The sequence below is a fragment of the Oncorhynchus kisutch genome, unplaced genomic scaffold (genome assembly GCF_002021735.2).
Source record: "Oncorhynchus kisutch isolate 150728-3 unplaced genomic scaffold, Okis_V2 scaffold787, whole genome shotgun sequence".
Taxonomy (NCBI): domain Eukaryota; kingdom Metazoa; phylum Chordata; class Actinopteri; order Salmoniformes; family Salmonidae; genus Oncorhynchus; species Oncorhynchus kisutch.
In genome coordinates this window covers 26,459-48,392 of record NW_022262732.1, presented here as the reverse complement: position 1 = coordinate 48,392, position 21,934 = coordinate 26,459, and the positions used below count along the sequence as shown (strand labels likewise).

The window sequence follows — 21,934 nt, the reverse complement described above, 5'->3', positions numbered from 1 at the left end:
ACAAATGGCACCCTATTCCCTATAAAATTGTATGGAAGGATTCCGTCCAGACGGGATGTAATAACATACACCTGATCCTCTCAATAAGATATCAGATCAGTAGAGGAGACAACTGATCCTCTCAATAAGTGATCAGATCAGTAGAGGAGACAACTGATTCTCTCAATAAGTAATCAGATCAGGAGACAACTGATCCTCTCAAGTAATCAGATCAGTAGAGGAGACAACTGATCCTCTCAATAAGTAATCAGATCAGTAGAGGAGACAACTGATCCTCTCAATAAGTGATCAGATCAGTAGAGGAGACAACTGATTCTCTCAATAAGTAATCAGATCAGTAGGAGACAACTGATCCTCTCAAGTAATCAGATCAGTAGAGGAGACAACTGATCCTCTCAATAAGTCATCAGATCAGTAGAGGAGACAACTGATCCTCTCAATAAGTCATCAGATCAGTAGAGGAGATTAGACACACACCATTGATTCTTCAGGATGGGGAGTTTTTATTTTCAACAATGCTACAAATCATGAACACACAGGTCTCGAGAACAAGAACCAAAACACAAAGCATGCACCAGATCACAATAATCGTACATTAACAAGTTATTAAAAAAAAATAAAAAAAACGATTTGCTTCTCCACACGAAAAGGTGCACAGTATTTGGCATTAAGCACACAAGACAAATCGTACTAAAGTGATTACGATTCAACTAGTTAACAGGTGTTGATCTCAATCAACGCATGAGTCCTATTGGTCAGCAGAGGCTAAGGTAGGGTGGCCAGTATGAAAGCAACAGTATGTCATTATGCTGGAAAAATATATGTCCTACAAAAGTCTACTTCTTCGTTCATCCCCTTCACCTCATACAGTATGTCCATCAAATATCACAGTACTATATTACCCTGCCTTTTGTATTCTGTTGAGTGTGTGCCGTAGAAAGTGTCAGGATAACAGTGTTTACACTAAAAAGGTTTCTCTAAAACTTCTTCAAAGACAAGAGTTCCAGGGTCACAAACAATACTGATGAAGTCACTAGTCATATGTACCTACCTGTAGTATCTATGGCATAGGAGTCTTTTTCATTTAGAATGTAAAACCTTCTAGTTTGATATGCATCCATTTGATACAATTCAAATGGCTGACATTTGATTTTGTAGCCTGGTGGAACCAGCCTGATTGCTGGTTCATCATTTCTCTTTCATGGTTCTATTTCATAGTGAACGCAACGATCAGGCTGGTTCATCATTCTCTTTCATAGTGAACGCAGCGATCAGGCTGGTTCATCATTCTCTTTCATAGTGAACACAGCGATCAGGCTGGTTCATCATTCTCTTTCATAGTGAACGCAGCGATCAGGCTGGTTCATCATTCTCTTTCATAGTGAACGCAGCGATCAGGCTGGTTCATCATTCTCTTTCATAGTGAACGTAACGATCAGGCTGGTTCATCATTCTCTTTCATAGTGAACGCAGCGATCAAGCTGGTTCATCATTCTCTTTCATAGTGAACGTAACGATCAGGCTGGTTCATCATTCTCTTTCATAGTGAACGCAACGATCAGGCTGGTTCATCATTCTCTTTCATAGTGAACGCAACGATCAGGCTGGTTCATCATTCTCTTTCATAGTGAACGCAGCGATCAAGCTGGTTCATCATTCTCTTTCATAGTGAACGCAGCGATCAAGCTGGTTCATCATTCTCTTTCATAGTGAACGTAACGATCAGGCTGGTTCATCATTCTCTTTCATAGTGAACGCAGCGATCAAGCTGGTTCATCATTCTCTTTCATAGTGAACGTAACGATCAGGCTGGTTCATCATTCTCTTTCATAGTGAACGCAACGATCAGGCTGGTTCATCATTCTCTTTCATAGTGAACGCAACGATCAGGCTGGTTCATCATTCTCTTTCATAGTGAACGCAGCGATCAAGCTGGTTCATCATTCTCTTTCATAGTGAACGCAGCGATCAAGCTGGTTCATCATTCTCTTTCATAGTGAACGTAACGATCAGGCTGGTTCATCATTCTCTTTCATAGTGAACGCAACGATCAGGCTGGTTCATCATTCTCTTTCATAGTGAACGCAACGATCAGGCTGGTTTATCATTCTCTTTCATAGTGAACGCAACGATCAGGCTGGTTCATCATTCTCTTTCATAGTGAACGCAACGATCAGGCTGGTTCCACCAAGCTATAGATTTTTTCTGCATGTACGGTCAATGATATCACCTGATAATGTCACCCAACTCCTTGGCCACAAATGTCCCCTTTTGATATTCTTAGTCTAAACATAGTTATTTATAGGATCTCTATGGTCTCTGTACACTCACAATTTAACCACAACTTGGTCCTCCTGTCAAAGTGAAGTTGTTTTAGTTTAATTTCATTGGTCTGACTACTCTGCCAGAACGTAGGAGCAGAGCAAGTCACTATAACCGAGTCACTAACACAGCAGTTGAAATGAGACCTCTGAAATATGTCGTCTGTTTCATATTGTTAATGGTAAAGTAGTAGCATTCCATTACTTCATGCATAAGATACAGCAAGACAAGAAAAACAAAGGCAGGTCAGTGTCTTAAATGAAGCCATGCGGCCACATGTTTAGAAATATACACCCTCTTACCACCAATATATTACAACTATAGAAATCTGCCGGCAATATCATATCAGTTAAATATTGAAAAATACAAACCTGAACAACCCAGCTCACCTCTTAGTTTCAGAGGTCCAGCTAATACAACCTGTGGAGCCTTATCAAATTATCAAATTATTATCAAATTGGTGTGTGTGATTTAGAGGAATGATTAGAGATAATCATTTCAGGGTCATTTACCCATTATCTCGTTTAATATGTTGGGTGTAAATAATTGATGAGGGTTTCAGAATGAACCAGACAAGACGTGGCCTTAGGATATGAAATAATCCTAGCAGTATTCTTCTCCTTGTGTTGTAAATACATAAGGTACAGTATCGATATAACTTCACAGAACGTTTAGAAAAGCAAGAAAGGGAAGTTACGACTCATAGATAACAAACTTGATATCTGACAGTAGAATGAACAAAAATAAAATGTTATCATTCATATGATATACGTAGCTGAAGACAGGAAGACTCAGAACTTCTACATATCCTGTTTAAAAGGTTTACTTATTTTAAGAACAATTGAAGGCAAACGATGTTGTCGTCAATATGTGTAAACTATGATGATGTATAAAGGAGAACAGACAGCCAGTAGATGAAGACTCATACAGCAGACTTCATTGACCAGAGGAAAGGCAGAAAGTTGATATTGAAGATGGTTTGATCAATATAACAACCTACCAGTATATCTACTTAGCCAATAGACATTCAACTAACTAAAAAGTATGAAATTAAGGATGTATTTCTTCAACTAAAAATGGGAAAAGAAGCTATGGCCCATCTAAAGCAAAGTGCAATCTTGTTAAATAATTTGGCGAACCCTTTCTTCCCTCTTATTTGTTTTTCTTGGTATGGTGGTATTCATAGTGCTTATAATACATATGTGAAGACGCCTATCATCATGAAGAGGTTTCAAAAAATGCAGAGCAAAACAGTTGTTTCCCTTGTTGGTTGGTGGCTTCATTTTAACATTTGGCAGTAACTTGCGATCTGTCAGGAATGTACCAGCTGTAAAAATTGATGTAAACAGTTTTCCAGTTCTCACACACAACAAAAAAGAGAGGAACTCAAAACATCCCACTCACGAAAAGAAAACAAGATGGGTGAGAAAATATGAAATCCTATCTTTTTGTTGTGCTTTCATGGAGTTCTTTCATTAGAAAAGTATTATCCTAGTAGTTGGTCTTATGTTTCTGTTTGTTTCTTTTCTACTTTCTTCACACTGGTTTGGCTCCAGGGGGCCCGGCTCCAGGGGGCCCTCCTCCAGAGTGCCCGGCTCCAGGGGGCCCTCCTCCAGGGGGCCCTCCTCCAGGGGGCCCGGTGGGCTTGGTGACTTTCTTCTCATATGACCCGAGGTGTTTGTATCCTGCGACGTACCCGGATGTGTCCACCATGTCCACGCGACCTGCCTTCCCCTTCCCACGGCCACTCTCGTCAAAGCGCTCCTTGTGTGACCCAGTGAACTTGGTCGTGTCCGTCAGACGAGACACGGTGGGAGAAGCCACCGCTCTCTGTGGACAGAAAGAAAGTTACATTAAAAAAGGACATGCATGATGACGATTTGAGTTTGTTCTGAGAATCCATCCCAAATAGCACCCTATGGGCCCTGGTCAAAAGTAGTACACTACCCTATGGGCCCTGGTCAAAAGTAGTGCACTACAAAGGGATTAGGGTGCCATTTGGGACGCAAACCTGAGTCATACCCAGCAGTTGTTTCCATGTACACATCACAGTGGTCACTAGCATCCTGTCCAGGGGGTGTACTGGTACATCAAGATGCCTCACGCTACAGGATCCCTATGGGCTGTTCTGGCTTGGACAAGGTTTACTTACATTGGTCTGTAGCGTACAGTGCATTCGGAAAGTATTCAGACCCCTTGACTTTTTCCACATTTTGTTACGTTACAGCCTTATTACAAAATGGATTCAATTGTTTTTTGTTCCCTCATCAACCTACACAGAATACCCCATAATGACATCACAATACCCCATAATGACATCACAATACCCCATAATGACAAAGCAAAAACAGATTTTTGAAATATCACATTTACATAAGTGTTCAGACCCTTTACTCAGTACTTTGTTGAAGAACCTTTGGCAGCGATTACAGCCTCAAGTCTTCTTGGGTATGACGCTACAAGCTTGGCACACCTGTATTTGGGGAGTTTCTCCCTTTGTTCTCTGCAGATCTTCTCAAGCTCTGTCAGGTTGGATGAGGAGCGTCGCTGCACAGCTATTTTCAGGTCTTTCCAGAGATGTTCGATCGGGTTCAAGTCCGGGCTCTGGCTGGGCCACTCTAGGCCATTCAGAGACCTGTCCTGAAGCCACTCCTGTGTTGTCTTGGCTGTGTGCTTAGGGTCGTTGTCCTGTTGGAAGATGAACATTTGCCCCAGTCTGAGGTCCTGAGCGCTCTGGAGCAGGTTTTCATCAAGGATCTCTCTGTACTCTGTGCTCTGTTCATCTTTCCCTCGATCCTGACTATTCTCCTGCTGAAAATCATCCCCACAGCTTGATGCTGCCACCACCATGCTTCACCGTAGGGATGGTGGCAGGTTTCCTCCTGATGCAACGCTTGACATTCAGGACAAAGAGTTCAATGTTGGTTTCATCAGACCAGAGAATCTTGTTTCTCATGGCCAGAGTCCTTCAGGTGCCTTTTGGCAAACTCCAAGCAGGCTGTCGTGCCTTTTACTGAGGAGTGGCTTCTGTCTGGCCATTCTACCATAAAAGCCTGATTGGTGGAGTGCTACAGAGATGGTTGTCCTTCTGGAAGGTTCTCCCATCCCCACAAAATAACTCTGGAACTCTGTCAGAGTGACCATCTGACTCTTGGTCACCTCCCTGACCAAGGCCCTTCTTCCCAGATTGCTCAGTTTGGCTGGGCGTCTAGTTCTAGGAAGAGTCTTTGATGGTTCCAAACTTCTTCCTTTTAAGAATGATGGAGGTCACTGTGTTCTTGGGGACATTCAATGATGCAGAATTTTTTTGGTACCCTTCTCCAGATCTATACACAATCCTGTCTCGGAGCTCTATTGACAATACCTTCGACCTCATGGCTTGAATTTTGCTCTGACATGTACTGTCAACTGTGGGACCTTATATAGACAGTTGTGTGCCTTTTCCAAATCATGTCCAAACAATTGAATTTACCACAGATGGACTCCAATCAAGTTGTAGAAACATCTCAAGGCTCATCAATGGAAACAGGACGTACTGGAGCTCAATTTCAAGTCTCATAGCTTAGCAAATATATATACACACACATTTGCAAACATTTCTAAAAACCTGTGTTTTGCTTTGTCATTATGGGGTATTGTGTGTAGATTGAGGGTTTTATTTCATTTTAATCCATGTTAGAATAAGTGTAAGGTAACGAAACGTGGAAAATGCCCAGGGGTCTGAATACATTCTGAATGCACTGGGTCTGTATACGTGTATTCATTCATATCTGTTGTAGGTCAGTACTATTGGATGTCATTTCCTGCTGCTTTGGGACCTTACCGTGACTCCTTTAATGACCGGTTTCTTCCCCTCAATCATCCTGAAGACCTCCCCCTCCGCCTCCTCTCCCGTTTTCTCCTTGAATCTCTTGCTGGCCAGCTCTCCCACCGCTGCCTTGAACTCATCAAACGTGATGGTGCGACAGGATTTCTTCCTGAAATGTAGAAACAACCAACCAGCCACTTAGAGATGTCAAAACTACCGATGTCACAGAGTGAAGAGTCTGTGGAACTCAGTGAGAGAATTCTACTGTTATTGACGTTGACCTCTGTCTCCATGTCTCCATGGGGATGCGTGTCCCAAATCACACCCTTTTTCCTATTGAGTACCCTGGTCAAAGGTAGTGCACTATAAAAAGGAATAGGGGGCCATTTGAGACATGATTTGGCTTGTCATTTTAATGCCACTCATCACAGTTTGAGAGCGTCAAAGGAGAATCGACCACACTGTATACAAAGCCATGAGATAGCATCAACATATCAGCTATCTGATGGCCCTGCTGTGTGATAGCATCAACATATCAGCTATCTGATGGCCCTGCTGTGTGATAGCATCAACATATCAGCTATCTGATGGCCTGCTGTGTGATAGCATCAACATATCAGCTATCTGATGGCCCTGCTGTGTGATAGCATCAACATATCAGCTATCTGATGGCCCTGCTGTGTGATAGCATCAACATATCAGCTATCTGATGGCCTGCTGTGTGATAGCATCAACATATCAGCTGTCTGATGGCCCTGCTGTGTGATAGCATCAACATGTCAGCTATCTGATGGCCCTGCTGTGTGATAGCATCAACATATCAGCTATCTGATGGCCTGCTGTGTGATAGCATCAACATATCAGCTGTCTGATGGCCCTGCTGTGTGATAGCATCAACATATCAGCTGTCTGATGGCCCTGCTGTGTGATAGCATCAACATATCAGCTATCTGATGGCCCTGCTGCGTGCACAGCTGTGTGATGGTGTGCTCTACAGACAGACACAGGGAGAAGCATCTTAGGCACTGCCTGGACAGAGACAGACACAGGGAGAAGCATCTTAGGCACTGCCTGGACAGAGACAGACACAGGGAGAAGCATCTTAGGCACTGCCTGGACAGAGACAGACGATGTGTTTATGTGTGAAAGTGAACTTCTCGGCTACAGAGTTTTTAGATTTTCTGGTGTTCCGTGTTCTGCTTTCTACTAGGGCTGTGTCCCAAATAGCACCCTCAAATAGGACCCTATTCCCTAAATGATGCATTACTGTCAACCAGGGTCCATTTGGTACGCAGCCTAGTAGTCATCAACATGATGTCAGGTGTTATTATAGCTCAACCAATCACATCCACCCCTCCAAGGGGCCATGCGTACGGCTGTTTAAACTGACTATACACCATTCTGCTTCTCCGTTCAGACGTCGTTGTGCATGGTAACACAAATACAAACAACCATTGCTGTGGTGATAAATCTGCTAAACAAAAGGCTGTAAAGCCAAACAGTCTCCCCGGGTAACCTGTTGTCATAGCAGCAAGCTACAGTAAACAGGCGTGTTTGGGGTTTATTATTAAATTGACTCCTTCAGTGACTGATTTTGTTTGGGCGATCCGTCAGTGTTGAACAGTTGAGAGCTCCATTCCTCCGTGCCTGTTCCATGCTGTCTAATGTCAGATGGGACATAGGACTTCCAGCTGGCACGTTGTGTCTGAGGAGAGGAGGAGGAGGGCTCTGTGTCTTCTGGAAACCAATTCAAATGACCCTGTCAGGAGCTTGCTAAGGACTCAGACATATCAAACAGCATCTACAAAGCGTAGGAGTGCTGATTTAGGATCAGTTTAGCCTTTTAGATAACTTCCTTTTTGATTTATTTCACCTTTATTTAACCAGGTAGGCTAGTTGAGAACAAGTTCCCATTTACAATTGCGACCTGGCCAAGATAAAGCAAGGCAGTATGACACAAACAACAACACAGAGTTACACATGGAATAAACAAACATACACACAATAGGAAACGTCTATATACAGTGTGTGCAAATGAGGTAAGATAATAAATAGGCGGTAGTGGCGAAGTAATTACAATATAGCATTTAAATACTGGAGTGGTAGGATGTGCAGAAGGTGAATGTGCAAGTAGAGATACTGGGGTTCAAAGGAGCAAAATAAATAAATAACAGTATTTTTTACATTTTTTTTATTTTACCTTTATTTAACCGGGCAACAAATTCTTATTTTCAATGACCCCAATGATGTGGGTTAACTGCCTGTTCAGGGGCAGAATGACAGATTTGTACCTTGTCAGCTCGGGGGTTTGAACTCGCAACCTTCGGTTACTAGTCCAACGCTCTAACCACTAGGCTACCCTGTATGGGGATGAGGTAGTTGGATGGGCTATTTACAAATGGGTTATGTACAGGAGCAGTGATCTGTGAGCTGCTCTGACAAATAAGGACAGGGGGGGACCTGATCCTAGATCAGCACTCCTACACTGTGAAGCTTGACACACAGCTCTGGATCTGTGGTGGGGGCTGGTTGGGACAAATCATTCAATTGAGTGGCTAGCCGTTTGGTAAGCCTTTCGGTTCTAGACTGTGCGGATATAGTTTTTATAACGTGTTAAAGATGGGATGGGACTTAACTTTTTTACTTTCTTATGTTTTTACTGGAGAAAAAAAACATCTATCCAGCTGCCTGGCTCACCACAGTAGGGTTGGGGTTGGGGTAGGCAGTAGACACCATAGTACTGAACTACAGCAGGTCCAGCCTGGTCTCATAGACTAGACGTAACATAGTAAAGGTAAATCAGTGACACTCAAATTAGTATGATATGTTGTTTGGTATGGTTACATAAGACAGATGATTACTTAAGGCAAAATTGAAAGTAGGGTGGTTTGGTCGGGATAGATGGGTGGGTGTATAACGCAAACATCTAGTAACCCAAAGGTTGCGAGTTCGAATCTCATCACGAATAACTTTAGCATTTTAGCAACTTTTCAACTACTTACTACTTTTTTTGCCACTTTGCAACTACTTAGCATGTTAGCTAACCCTTCCCCTAACCTTAACCCTTTAACCTAACTTTAACCCTAATCCCTAGCCGAGCTAATGTTAGCCAGCTAGCTAAAGTTAGCCACCTATCTAGAATTCGTAGCACATCCTACATTTTGCTAATTCGATAACATATTGTACACTTTGCACGTTCGTAACATATAATACGAATTGTAATTCGTAACATATACTACATGGCCAAAGGTATGTGGACACCCCTTCAAATGAGTGGATTCGGATATTTCAGCCACACCCGTTGCAGACAAGTGTATAAAATCAAGCACACAGCCATGCAATCTCCATATACAAACATTGGCAGTAGAATGGCCCATACTGAAGAGCTCAGTGACATTCAACATGGCGCCGTCATAGGATGCCACCTTTCCAACAAATCAGTTTGTCAAATTTCTGCTCTGCTAGAGCTTCAACGGTCAACTGTAAGTGCTGTTATTGTGAAGTGGAAACGTCTAGGAGCAGCAACGGCTCAGCTGCGAAGTGGTAGGCCACACAAGCTCGAAGAACGGGACCGCTGAAGTGCGTAGAGCGTAAAAATCATCGGTTAAGTAGGGTTGCAAAAGGTCGGAAACTTTCCGGAAATTTATCATGGGAAGTCAAGCCCAGGAATTTTGTTTAAATTCATCAAAAAAGTTAGCTTATAACAGTGAACCTTTTTTGTGGGATACACAAAAGGCAATTCTAGGTCTTGTGGCATATTTTGGTTAAACTATCCCCAATTCAATGGAATTGCAACCCTCTGCATGCACAGCGCATTCTGTACAGCTGATTCTCAAGATCTTGCACACAAATGAGATGCTATTGAGCTCACACTACTACACTGTCTGAGCCAAGGACTACATGCTTTCTGGTAAGTTTTGATTACAATACTGGGTGGGGTGAATATATTTTATATGACATACATGTTATTTTTGTTAACTAGTAAATAGTAACCTACAGCAAAGTGTGTTTAAATCATTTCTAACTTGTTAACAATTTCTGCTAGTTAGTTTTTGCTACCATGTGGGTTTTAGCTTGCTTGAGCCTGCTAACTAAGGAGTGTTAATTCACCTGTTTCCATAAACATTTATCTTACAAACTATTTATCTGTACATGGAATTGTATTTTTGTTTTCTTTTACAGGGAAATACCACATCTGATGTGTGGAGACATTTCACAGCAGATAATGTAGAAGGAAAAGCTGTGTACATTTGCAAATACTGTGCCAAATCATATGTAAAGAATGCAACAAAGATGCAGAATCATCTGGCCAAGTGCATAAAGTTCCCTCAGCGCTCACAACAAGCAACATCTGACAAAAGTCCCTCTACTTCTTGAGCAGAAAATGATGAATCAGACACCTTATCGATAGCAACAGCTCACAGTCCTCCTGGAATTAGAAGTTTTGTTGACTCAATGGAGGAATGTAGTCTGAGAAATGCTGATGAATGTCTTGCTCGAGCTGTGTATGCAACTGGTTCACCTCTGATGCTCACAGGCAATGTGTATTGGAAAAGATTTCTGAATGTTCTTCTCCCAGCATACACCCCTCCAACCAGACATGCTTTATCTACTAATTTGCTGGATGCAGAGTTCAACAGAGTTCAATTGATGGTCATGCAAATCATAGAGAAAGCAGACTATTGCAATCATCTCTGATGGGTGGTTGAATGTTCATGGGCAAGGAATAATTAACTACATCATATCCACCCCTCAACCAGTATTCTACAAGAGCACAGACACAAGGGACGATAGACATACTGGTCTCTACATTTCAGATGTCATCAATGACCTTGGACCACAGAAGGTATCTGCACTGGTGACAGACAATACTACGAAATATGAAGGCTGCTTGTTCTAAAGTGGAGGAGTTCCTACCCTCACATCACACCCATTGGCTGTGCTGCTCATGCATTGAATCTGCTCCTCAAGGACATCATGGCACTGAAAACAATGGATACACTCTACAAGAGAGCAAAGGAAATGGTTAAGTATGTGAAGGGTCATGAAGTTATAGCAGCAATCCACCTCACCAAGCAAAGTGTAAGAATAAGACCACCAGATTGAAGCTGCCCAGCAACACCCGTTGGGGTGGTGTTGTCATCATGTTTGACAATCTCCTGGAGGGGAAGGAGTCTCTCCAAGAAATGGCCATATCACAGTCTGCCGCTAAGGACAGCCCCATCAAGAGGATCCTCCTGGATGGTGTATTTTAGGAGAGAGTGGTAAGCAGCCTGAAACTCCTGGATGAGGGCAAGGTTCTTGGTAGTCTGGCGAAGTACACTTCCAAGCAAGGGCTTAGGGATGGAGATGCAATATGGCAGTCGTGACAACATATCTCATCAGCCACCTGGTGGAAGGGACTTTGTGGATCTGAGGCTCTTTCCCCTGTTGCCTCCATCATCCTCCAAATCCCACCAACATCAGCTGCCTCAGAGCGCAATTTGTCCTTGTTTGGGAATACACACACACACACACCAAAGCACGCAACAGGCTGACCAATACAAGGGTTGAAAAATTGGTGGGCATCCGGGCAAATGTGAGGCTTTTTAAGCCTGACAACTAGCCATCCTCAACAAGGTTGGAAAGTGACAGTGGAGATGAGGCTGATGTTCAAGAGGTGCTTCCAACTTAGTGGCAACAGTTTGGGGAAGGGCCTTTCCTGTTTCAGCATGTTAATGCCACCTAGCACAAAGTGGTTTGTTGAGATGGTGTGAAAGAACTTGATTGGCCTACACAGAGCCCTGACCTCAACTCCATCCAACACCTTTGGGATGAATTGGAACGCTGACTACAGGCCAGGCCTAATCGCCCAACATCCGTGCCCGACCTCACTAATGCTTTTGTGGCTGAATGGAAGCAAGTCCCTGCAGCAATATTCCAACATCTAGTGGAAAGCCTTCCCAGAAGAGTGGAGGCTGTTATTGCAGCAAAGGGGGAACCAACTCCATATTAATGCCCATGACTTTGGAATAAGATAATTCGACAAGCAGGTGTCAACATTATTTTGGTCATGTACTGTACTGTATCATATGAAATGGGTGATGGACATCCACAAATAATAAATACCATACGAAATGAAACATCATATTAAATGGAGTGTCTCGGCTTTACGTACAGAATAATACAAAATGCTCTAAGTCCAGGTTGTCTAGTCAGTGAGAGGGAAGGATCATCACTGGCATGAAATGGCATGACAACAGAGACTCATTACATAGGCTATAGCATGGCAGAGAAACCCAGTGGTACAGTAGACAACTTCCCCCTGAATAAATGTGGATTTAACGAAGCCATATAGTCATCAGACAGTGGCCATAAAGCCGTTGAATTCTTCATGTCCTTGCTAGCGCAGTGTGAGCTCTGACTCTCTGATTAAAAGAAAGGCTCCATCTGCATCATGTCTGGCATGGTGGCACGCACGCCTCCCCAGCTCAGCTCTGCTCATGCCTCAGAAACAGCTCAGAACACATTCCCTCCCCCACAAAACTCTGCTCTCGCTCTCTCTCGTTCTACTGTAGGCCTACATCACTGCTCTACTGAACACACAACTGACAACAGCAGCCTTAAAAAAAACAAAACAGTTTTAAAGCTAATTTCCTGCAAATGTACACATTATGCCATGCAGCTGAGAGAAAATGTTGCAGTTTTAAAGCTAATTTCCTGCAAATGTACACATTATGCCATGCAGCTGAGAGAAAATGTTGCAGTTTTAAAGCTAATTTCCTGCAAATGTACACATTATGCCATGCAGCTGAGAGAAAATGTTGCAGTTTTAAAGCTAATTTCCTGCAAATGTACACATTATGCCATGCAGCTGAGAGAAAATGTTGCAGTTTTAAAGCTAATTTCCTGCAAATGTACACATTATGCCATGCAGCTGAGAGAAAATGTTGCAGTTTTAAAGCTAATTTCCTGCAAATGTACACATTATGCCATGCAGCTGAGAGAAAATGTTGCAGTTTTAAAGCTAATTTCCTGCAAATGTACACATTATGCCATGCAGCTGAGAGAAAATGTTGCAGTTTTAAAGCTAATTTCCTGCAAATGTACACATTATGCCATGCAGCTGAGAGAAAATGTTGCAGTTTTAAAGCTAATTTCCTGCAAATGTACACATTATGCCATGCAGCTGAGAGAAAATGTTGCAGTTTTAAAGCTAATTTCCTGCAAATGTACACATTATGCCATGCAGCTGAGAGAAAATGTTGCAGTTTTAAAGCTAATTTCCTGCAAATGTACACATTATGCCATGCAGCTGAGAGAAAATGTTGCAGTTTTAAAGCTAATTTCCTGCAAATGTACACATTATGCCATGCAGCTGAGAGAAAATGTTGCAGTTTTAAAGCTAATTTCCTGCAAATGTACACATTATGCCATGCAGCTGAGAGAAAATGTTGCAGTTTTAAAGCTAATTTCCTGCAAATGTACACATTATGCCATGCAGCTGAGAGAAAATGTTGCAGTTTTAAAGCTAATTTCCTGCAAATGTACACATTATGCCATGCAGCTGAGAGAAAATGTTGCAGTTTTAAAGCTAATTTCCTGCAAATGTACACATTATGCCATGCAGCTGAGAGAAAATGTTGCAGTTTTAAAGCTAATTTCCTGCAAATGTACACATTATGCCATGCAGCTGAGAGAAAATGTTGCAGTTTTAAAGCTAATTTCCTGCAAATGTACACATTATGCCATGCAGCTGAGAGAAAATGTTGCAGTTTTAAAGCTAATTTCCTGCAAATGTACACATTATGCCATGCAGCTGAGAGAAAATGTTGCAGTTTTAAAGCTAATTTCCTGCAAATGTACACATTATGCCATGCAGCTGAGAGAAAATGTTGCAGTTTTAAAGCTAATTTCCTGCAAATGTACACATTATGCCATGCAGCTGAGAGAAAATGTTGCAGTTTTAAAGCTAATTTCCTGCAAATGTACACATTATGCCATGCAGCTGAGAGAAAATGTTGCAGTTTTAAAGCTAATTTCCTGCAAATGTACACATTATGCCATGCAGCTGAGAGAAAATGTTGCAGTTTTAAAGTACATGTTTTAAAGTACATGTTGGCCATGGAGTTTCCTGCATTTTGATACATTTTGCAAATGGCTAATGCCGTGTTCTTTTGTTGCTGAAACATAATAACAAAATGAATACTGCTAAATTCATTGTTTTGGGAATGTTCAGTTGTCAGTGTGGTCGTGAAGGAACTGCTCTCTCCCCTCGCTCCAGCTACAGTACTGGTCTGTTCTGACGCTGTCTAGCAGAATCATCTCTACTCTCAGGGCTCACAAATCACTTCATTAAAGCTTCATACTTGAGCAAACAGCACCCCCCCCCCCCAAAAAAAACATGACTACATGTAAAACAGACTGCCCTGTCCTGTCATTTAGCTTCATGCTTTGTAGATACACCTTCCTTCACCTGCATTTAGAGCACAATGCTCATGATCAACACGATAGACATACACCCCAATGCCTTTCAAAGCATACAGAACATATATCTTAACCATTCAATACCCAACACAGAACATACGAACACAGAACCCCACAACAAGCACGGTTCAGTCAGTGTGTGTTGGGTTGTTATTGAGGTCATTCTACTAGAAATGACCTGGACCCTGTGGCAGTAGAGGATGACGACTGCCTCAGGCATCCGGGGAACAGCAGAGTGAACAATCAGCAGAGTGAACAATCCTGCCCCCGGACTGTTACCGAGGGCAACAACCCCACAACAACATGACTGTACCCGAGGGCAACAACCCCCCACAACATGAATGTTACCGAGGGCAACAACCCCCCACAACATGACTGTTACTGAGGGCAACAACCCCCCACAACATGACTGTTACCGAGGGCAACAACCCCACAACAACATGACTGTACCCGAGGGCAACAACACCACACAACATGACTGTTACCAAGGGCAACAACATGACTGTTACCGAGGGCAACAACCCCCCACAACATGACTGTTACTGAGGGCAACAACACCCCACAACATGACTGTTACTGAGGGCAACAACACCACACAACATGACTGTTACTGAGGGCAACAACACCACACAACATGACTGTTACTGAGGGCAACAACACCACACAACATGACTGTTACTGAGGGCAACAACACCACACAACATGACTGTTACTGAGGGCAACAACACCACACAACATGACTGTTACTGAGGGCAACAACACCACATAACATGACTGTTACTGAGGGCAACAACACCACACAACATGACTGTTACTGAGGGCAACAACACCACACAACATGACTGTTACTGAGGGCAACAACACCACATAACATGACTGTTACTGAGGGGTTTTCCTATTCAACTGTTGGGAGTCTATATCGGGTGAGACTTTCTTTCCTTTTATACAGTATATTCTTAGAAAACAGTATTTTATATAGTATTCCATCTCTTGGAATGGAATAGTGTCTATGTCCCATGAATATAATATAGAAAGGTAACATAGAACCCACCTGTGAATGTCATATCTATATCTATTTCTGTCCCAATGCTGATAGTTTTATATCAATAGACATTGACATGCCATATTGTCAGGAAGCAGTAGTTAGTATGTGGAATTCAAATTCCAAGTCCATCGATCAGCAAATTGAGCTTGATCTAGATACTGGCACCCTTGTTCCCAGTCCCAGGTCAAACCATCCATCCTACTATCTCTCTGTATCTGTCTGCATTACATAACTATTATATAACAGGAGGATCCTACCATCTCTCTGTAACTATTATCTAACAGGAGGATTCTACTATCTCTCTGTATCTGTCTGCTTTACATAACTATTATATAACAGGAGGATCCTACTATCTCTCTGTATCTGTCTGCATTACATAACTATTATATAACAGGAGGATCCTACTATCTCTCTGTATCTGTCTGCATTACATAACTATTATATAACAGGAGGATCCTACTATCTCTCTGTATCTGTCTGCTTTACATAACTATTATATAACAGGAGGATCCTACTATCTCTCTGTATCTGTCTGCATTACATAACTATTATATAACAGGAGGATCCTACTATCTCTCTGTATCTGTCTGCATTACATAACTATTATATAACAGGAGGATCCTACTATCTCTCTGTATCTGTCTGCTTTACATAACTATTATCTAACAGGAGGATCCTACTATCTCTCTAACTATTATATAACAGGAGGATCCTACTATCTCTCTGTAACTATTATCTAACAGGAGGATTCTACTATCTCTCTGTATCTGTCTGCTTTACATAACTATTATATAACAGGAGGATCCTACTATCTCTCTGTATCTGTCTGCTTTACATAACTATTATATAACAGGAGGATCCTACTAATGGATCTCTACCAGTCATCCCTTTATACTGAGACAACAGTTGATTCAATGAAATGCATTTCACCATTGCAATGAGGATGAAAGAAACAGAAAGGAAGATAACTCCTTCTCTTCTCCTCTCCTCATCTCCCCTCTCCTCTCATCTCCCCTCTCCTCCCTACACTCTCCTCTCCTCCCTACACTCTCCTCTTCTCCCTACACTCTCCTCTCCTCCCTACACTCTCCTCTTCTCCCTACACTCTCCTCTCCTCCCTACACTCTCCTCTCCTCCCTACACTCTCCTCTCCTCCCTACACTCTCCTCTCCTCCCTACACTCTCCTCTCCTCCCTACACTCTCCTCTCCTCCCTACACTCTCCTCTCCTCCCTACACTCTCCTCTCCTCCCTACACTCTCCTCCCCTCTAATCCCTTCCCGTCAAAAGTAGTGCACTATTTAGGGATGGGGTGCCATTTGCGCTGCAAGATTTCTACTACGCCATTTGGGACACAGCCTACTAGAAAATATTTCCTTACTTGACTTTAGTGAAGACGATATCCACGTCCGTGAGGGTGACAGTTTTTCCGTCGATGACGCCGCAGTCCTTGCACAGCTTGGACCAGTTCTTGCCATGCATGTCCTTTCCTGTGGCACGTGTGTCGCCGTGGATGGCGAAGCGCCGGAACGACTCCTCCAGTGCGGTTATCTCCACGGGCGTCCGCGACCCTGCCCCACCCTCGCTGGTCCCGTTGGACTCGGAGGAAAGCCTTTTGGAGGCCCGGTCCTTGGACTGCTGTTCGCTGGGCGGCCGCAGGGGAGTGGAGGAGATTGGAGAGTTGGAGTGCTTGGCCGTCTGAACTGTAAAATCTGCCATGCTGTCTCTGAGGAAGAGGAAAGAGACCGACACTATTAGCTGAAGAGCCAGGATGTGTGGTTTTCCTGTTTATGTGAAACAGATTTACATACTGTGCATGAGTTAAGTATGTGGGACATAATACCAGCTCTGTGTCTCCAAGTGTTAAACCACTGTGTTAGTACAGGTGGACTGGGACATAATAACAGCTCTGTGTCTCCTGTGTTAAACCACTGTGTTAGTACACTGTGTTAGTACAGGTGGACTGGGACATAATACCAGCTCTGTCTCCTGTGTTAAACCACTGTGTTAGTACAGGTGGAATGGGACATAATACCAGCTCTGTCTCCTGTGTTAAACCACTGTGTTAGTACAGGTGGACTGGGACATAATAACAGCTCTGTGTCTCCTGTGTTAAACCACTGTGTTAGTACACTGTGTTAGTACAGGTGGACTGGGACATAATACCAGCTCTGTCTCCTGTGTTAAACCACTGTGTTAGTACAGGTGGAATGGGACATAATACCAGCTCTGTCTCCTGTGTTAAACCACTGTGTTAGTACAGGTGTACTGGGACATAATACCAGCTCGGTGTCTCCTGTGTTAAACCACTGTGTTAGTACACTGTGTTAGTACACTGTGTTAGTACAGGTGGACTGGGACATAATACCAGCTCTGTCTCCTGTGTTAAACCACTGTGTTAGTACAGGTGGAATGGGACATAATACCAGCTCGGTGTCTCCTGTGTTAAACCACTGTGTTAGTACACTGTGTTAGTACAGGTGGAATGGGACATAATACCAGCTCTGTCTCCTGTGTTAAACCACTGTGTTAGTACAGGTGGACTGGGACATAATACCAGCTCGGTGTCTCCTGTGTTAAACCACTGTGTTAGTACAGGTGGAATGGGACATAACAGGTCTGGAGCAGAAAAGGGGAGTTCTCATCTCTACTGCATCATGCTGTGATCCTGACTGTAGGTGAAGGAGATGACTGTAGGTCAAGGAGATGACTGTAGGTCAAGGAGATGACTGTAGGTCAAAGAGATGACTGTAGGCGAAGGAGATGACTGTAGGCGAAGGAGATGACTGTAGGCGAAGGAGATGACTGTAGGCGAAGCAGATGACTGTAGGCGAAGCAGATGACTGTAGGCGAAGCAGATGACTGTAGGCGAAGGAGATGACTGTAGGTGAAGGAGATGACTGTAGGCGAAGGGGATGACTGTAGGCGAAGGAGATTACTGTAGGCGAAGCAGATGACTGTAGGCGAAGGACATGACTGTAGGTGAATCAGATGACTGTAGGTGAAGGAGATGACTGTAGGCCAAGGAGATGACTGTAGGCCAAGGAGATGACTGTAGGCCAAGGAGATGACTGTAGGTGAAGGAGATGACTGTAGGCGAAGGGGATGACTGTAGGCCAAAGAGATGACTGTAGGCCAAGGAGATGACTGTAGGTGAATCAGATGACTGTAGGTGAAGGAGATGACTGTAGGCCAAGGAGATGACTGTAGGCCAAGGAGATGACTGTAGGCCAAGGAGATGACTGTAGGTGAAGGAGATGACTGTAGGCCAAGGAGATGACTGTAGGCCAAGGAGATGACTGTAGGCCAAGGAGATGACTGTAGGCCAAGGAGATGACTGTAGGTGAAGGAGATGATTGTAGGCCAAGGAGATGACTGTAGGCCAAGGAGATGACTGTAGGCGAAGGAGATGATTGTAGGCGAAGGAGATGACTGTAGGCGAAGCAGATGACTGTAGGCCAAGGAGATGACTGTAGGCCAAGGAGATGACTGTAGGCCAAGGAGATGACTGTAGGCCAAGGAGATGACTGTAGGCCAAGGAGATGACTGTATGCCAAGGAGATGACTGTAGGCCAAGGAGATGACTGTATGCCAAGGAGATGACTGTAGGCGAAGGAGATGACTGTAGGCGAAGGAGATGACTGTAGGCGAAGGAGATGACTGTAGGCGAAGGAGATGACTGTAGGCGAAGGAGATGACTGTAGGCGAAGGAGATGACTGTAGGCGAAGGAGATGACTGTAGGCGAAGGAGATGACTGTAGGCGAAGGAGATGACTGTAGGTGAAGGAGGTGACTGTAGGGTCAGATCTAATCTTGTTCATCAGACCCTACGGGTCATGAACTATGTAGAAAATAGGGGCCTAGGGACAATGTTAGGACAGCTGTACAGACAGCCGTAGGGGTTTGACTTGAGTCCTCTTGTTCCCCTGTGAAAACGCACTGTCTCTAACACAAGGCTTGTTTCATTGGCTCTGGTTCTCTCTCACTCACTGCTAACTCTGGAGGCTGGAGGCAGAGCTTTAGCTCAGTTAGTTGTCAGTGGTGTGAGCCCAGGCTGACTGTGAATGGGCAGATGTCGTAAGAGTTCTGGCATGGAGGTGATGATTATTAATAGATCTCTGGTATTCAAGAGCAGAGCCATGGTTGTGCCAGGAGAGCAGACGGACAGTCAGGCCAGCACACACAAACACACACACACACACACACACACACACACACGCACAGGCACACACACACAGCCAGTATTTCTACTGTTTCAAACCGCTGTGTTTCACTGTGATCGTGAGGTCATAGAACAGTTTAGAGAGAAGCAGACTGATTGAAGAAATGTTGGGCATTGATGTTGATACAACAGCATATTCAGAGACATTCGTTACTACTTACCTTAGTTCAGCCAGCTTTGGGTCAGCCAGCTTTATTGGGTCAGCCATGGCGCTGCAGTAGTTGGTTTCCCCCTCTACACTGCTTGGAGTAGGTGACTCTCTTAGTTTCTTTGTACTGTGAAAAAGATTCAATGAACATTGTAAGTGAGTGATGTTCACAGTCTTTCTCTCTCTCTGTGTGTGTGTGTGTGTGTGTGTGTGTGTGTGTGTGTGTGTGTGTGTGTGTGTGTGTGTGTGTGTGTGTGTGTGTGTGTGTGTGTGTGTGTGTGTGTGTGTGTGTGTGTGTGTGTGAACAAGAACGAAAGTGGACAAAGTGATAGCCCATTGTTCATCAAAGTCGGAAAACAAAGTGCAAAGTCCGGGACTGTGAGTGCTCCTACTTTCACATTGTGAGGCCTTCAGACTCATTAATCACCCTTCTTCTACTGTCCTCATATTTATGACCCATCCAGTGATAACAACCACGTCCCAAACAGCACCCTATTCCCTGTATAGGGTACTACTTACCCATAAGGCTCTGGTCAAAGGTAGTGCACTATTTAGGGAATAGGGTGCCATTTGGGATGAAGACATATTTCATGATGTACTTGGCACCAAATCCAAAGCACTAAACTAGTAACAGCATGTCAATACGAATAACACCTTATAGTATCACCTAAATACTTATAGTTTAGATCAAAAACAAATACACACCGTATTGTTCAGTATTATAGTTAAAACCCTAACAGACAACAAAGTCATGTCCTGCCACAGCTGTCTTACCTCCTGTTTCTCATTTCTTCAACCCAACTGATAAAACCTGACTGCCTTCCCTTTTAAAGGCCCGGCTATAGCCGAGCCCCTCTCCTGTTAAGGGCCTGTTTTACAACAGTCTTTCTCTGGCTATGTCCCAAAAGTAATGCACTATATAGAACAGGGGCCCGTTTGGGACACAGCCTCCCTCTTCCAGATGCTTTCAGTCAGTCGGAGGAGCAGGAGCCCTCTTCAAACACATCATAGTCATCACCATTTGTGTCTACACACAGCAAGACAAGCAGCATTCAGATAAACAAGGCATAAAACACTCCTGGATCACAGATCACATCTACATTAATAAAGACACACAGGTATTTTATTCCATGTTTACAAGTCTCATTTAAATACCTCGTGTAGATTTTAAAAGAGTAACCAATGACAGGTATCAGATGTGTTTTAGGAAGATACTGATGACTTACTGTTAATGTTGTTCTACTGTAGTAAATAAGGACTGTGCTCACCAAGTCGTTCCCATGGTGAACTACAGTAACCACTCAGCAGCCTTGCAGAACCTGTGTTGCCATGGCAAAGTACACCACAGCAAAGAGCCCCCCCTCCCCTCCGACACACGCAGCTTGTCAGTTCTGACTGCTCCCAGAGAGCAGTTCTGTTATCTATCTAGAGGTCCGGAATACGGACAGACAGCTTTTATATTTCAGAAGATTTCAATCTTAAACTTCTTCTCCAACTGATTTCAACTGTCACTCTAATTTTCAAAAATATAGAGGAGTGAAGACTGGATAGTTGCTGTCATTCAATGCACCCCCAGCCCCCTTCAGCACTACATGGGTGGTACGGCCCCGTGGGTGGCAGAACAGGGGTTTTGTTGACAAGACACAGCTACAAATCAACCACACAAATGAACTCTAAGTACAGAAAAGCCCAGATGGACCCTGAGTAAAGGCATTATGTTTCACAGGTCCATTCTTACAGGGAAAACAAGCCCTTATTAATATCTATCAATCATGTCATTGAGAAGGAGGGACACTGGGGAGCCATTGTGACAGCACTGTGACAGCTCTGTCTGGTTCTGAGTCCCATGGCCATCTCTTCACACACACACACATGGTGGGTGACGTCGCTGGGTGCTACCGTTGGTGTTAGGGGGGGTTGAGGT

General features: G+C 43.6%; 1 protein-coding gene across 2 annotated transcripts in view; it reads right to left on the bottom strand.

The window, feature by feature from the left end:
* Window positions 1-479: 479 nt before the first annotated feature.
* The window catches only part of LOC109879834 (tubulin polymerization-promoting protein), a 32,911-nt gene continuing 11,456 nt past the window's right edge, over window positions 480-21,934 (bottom strand). For both annotated transcript variants that reach the window (XM_031816398.1, XM_031816399.1), the window contains exons 2-5: window positions 20,024-20,137; window positions 17,022-17,366; window positions 6,146-6,299; window positions 480-4,152 (exon numbers count right to left, since the gene is read on the bottom strand). In XM_031816398.1, the coding sequence (XP_031672258.1) occupies window positions 3,859-4,152; window positions 6,146-6,299; window positions 17,022-17,366; window positions 20,024-20,070 (840 nt within the window). In that variant the 5' untranslated portion in view covers window positions 20,071-20,137 and the 3' untranslated portion in view covers window positions 480-3,858. The remainder of the gene's footprint in view (window positions 4,153-6,145; window positions 6,300-17,021; window positions 17,367-20,023; window positions 20,138-21,934) is intronic.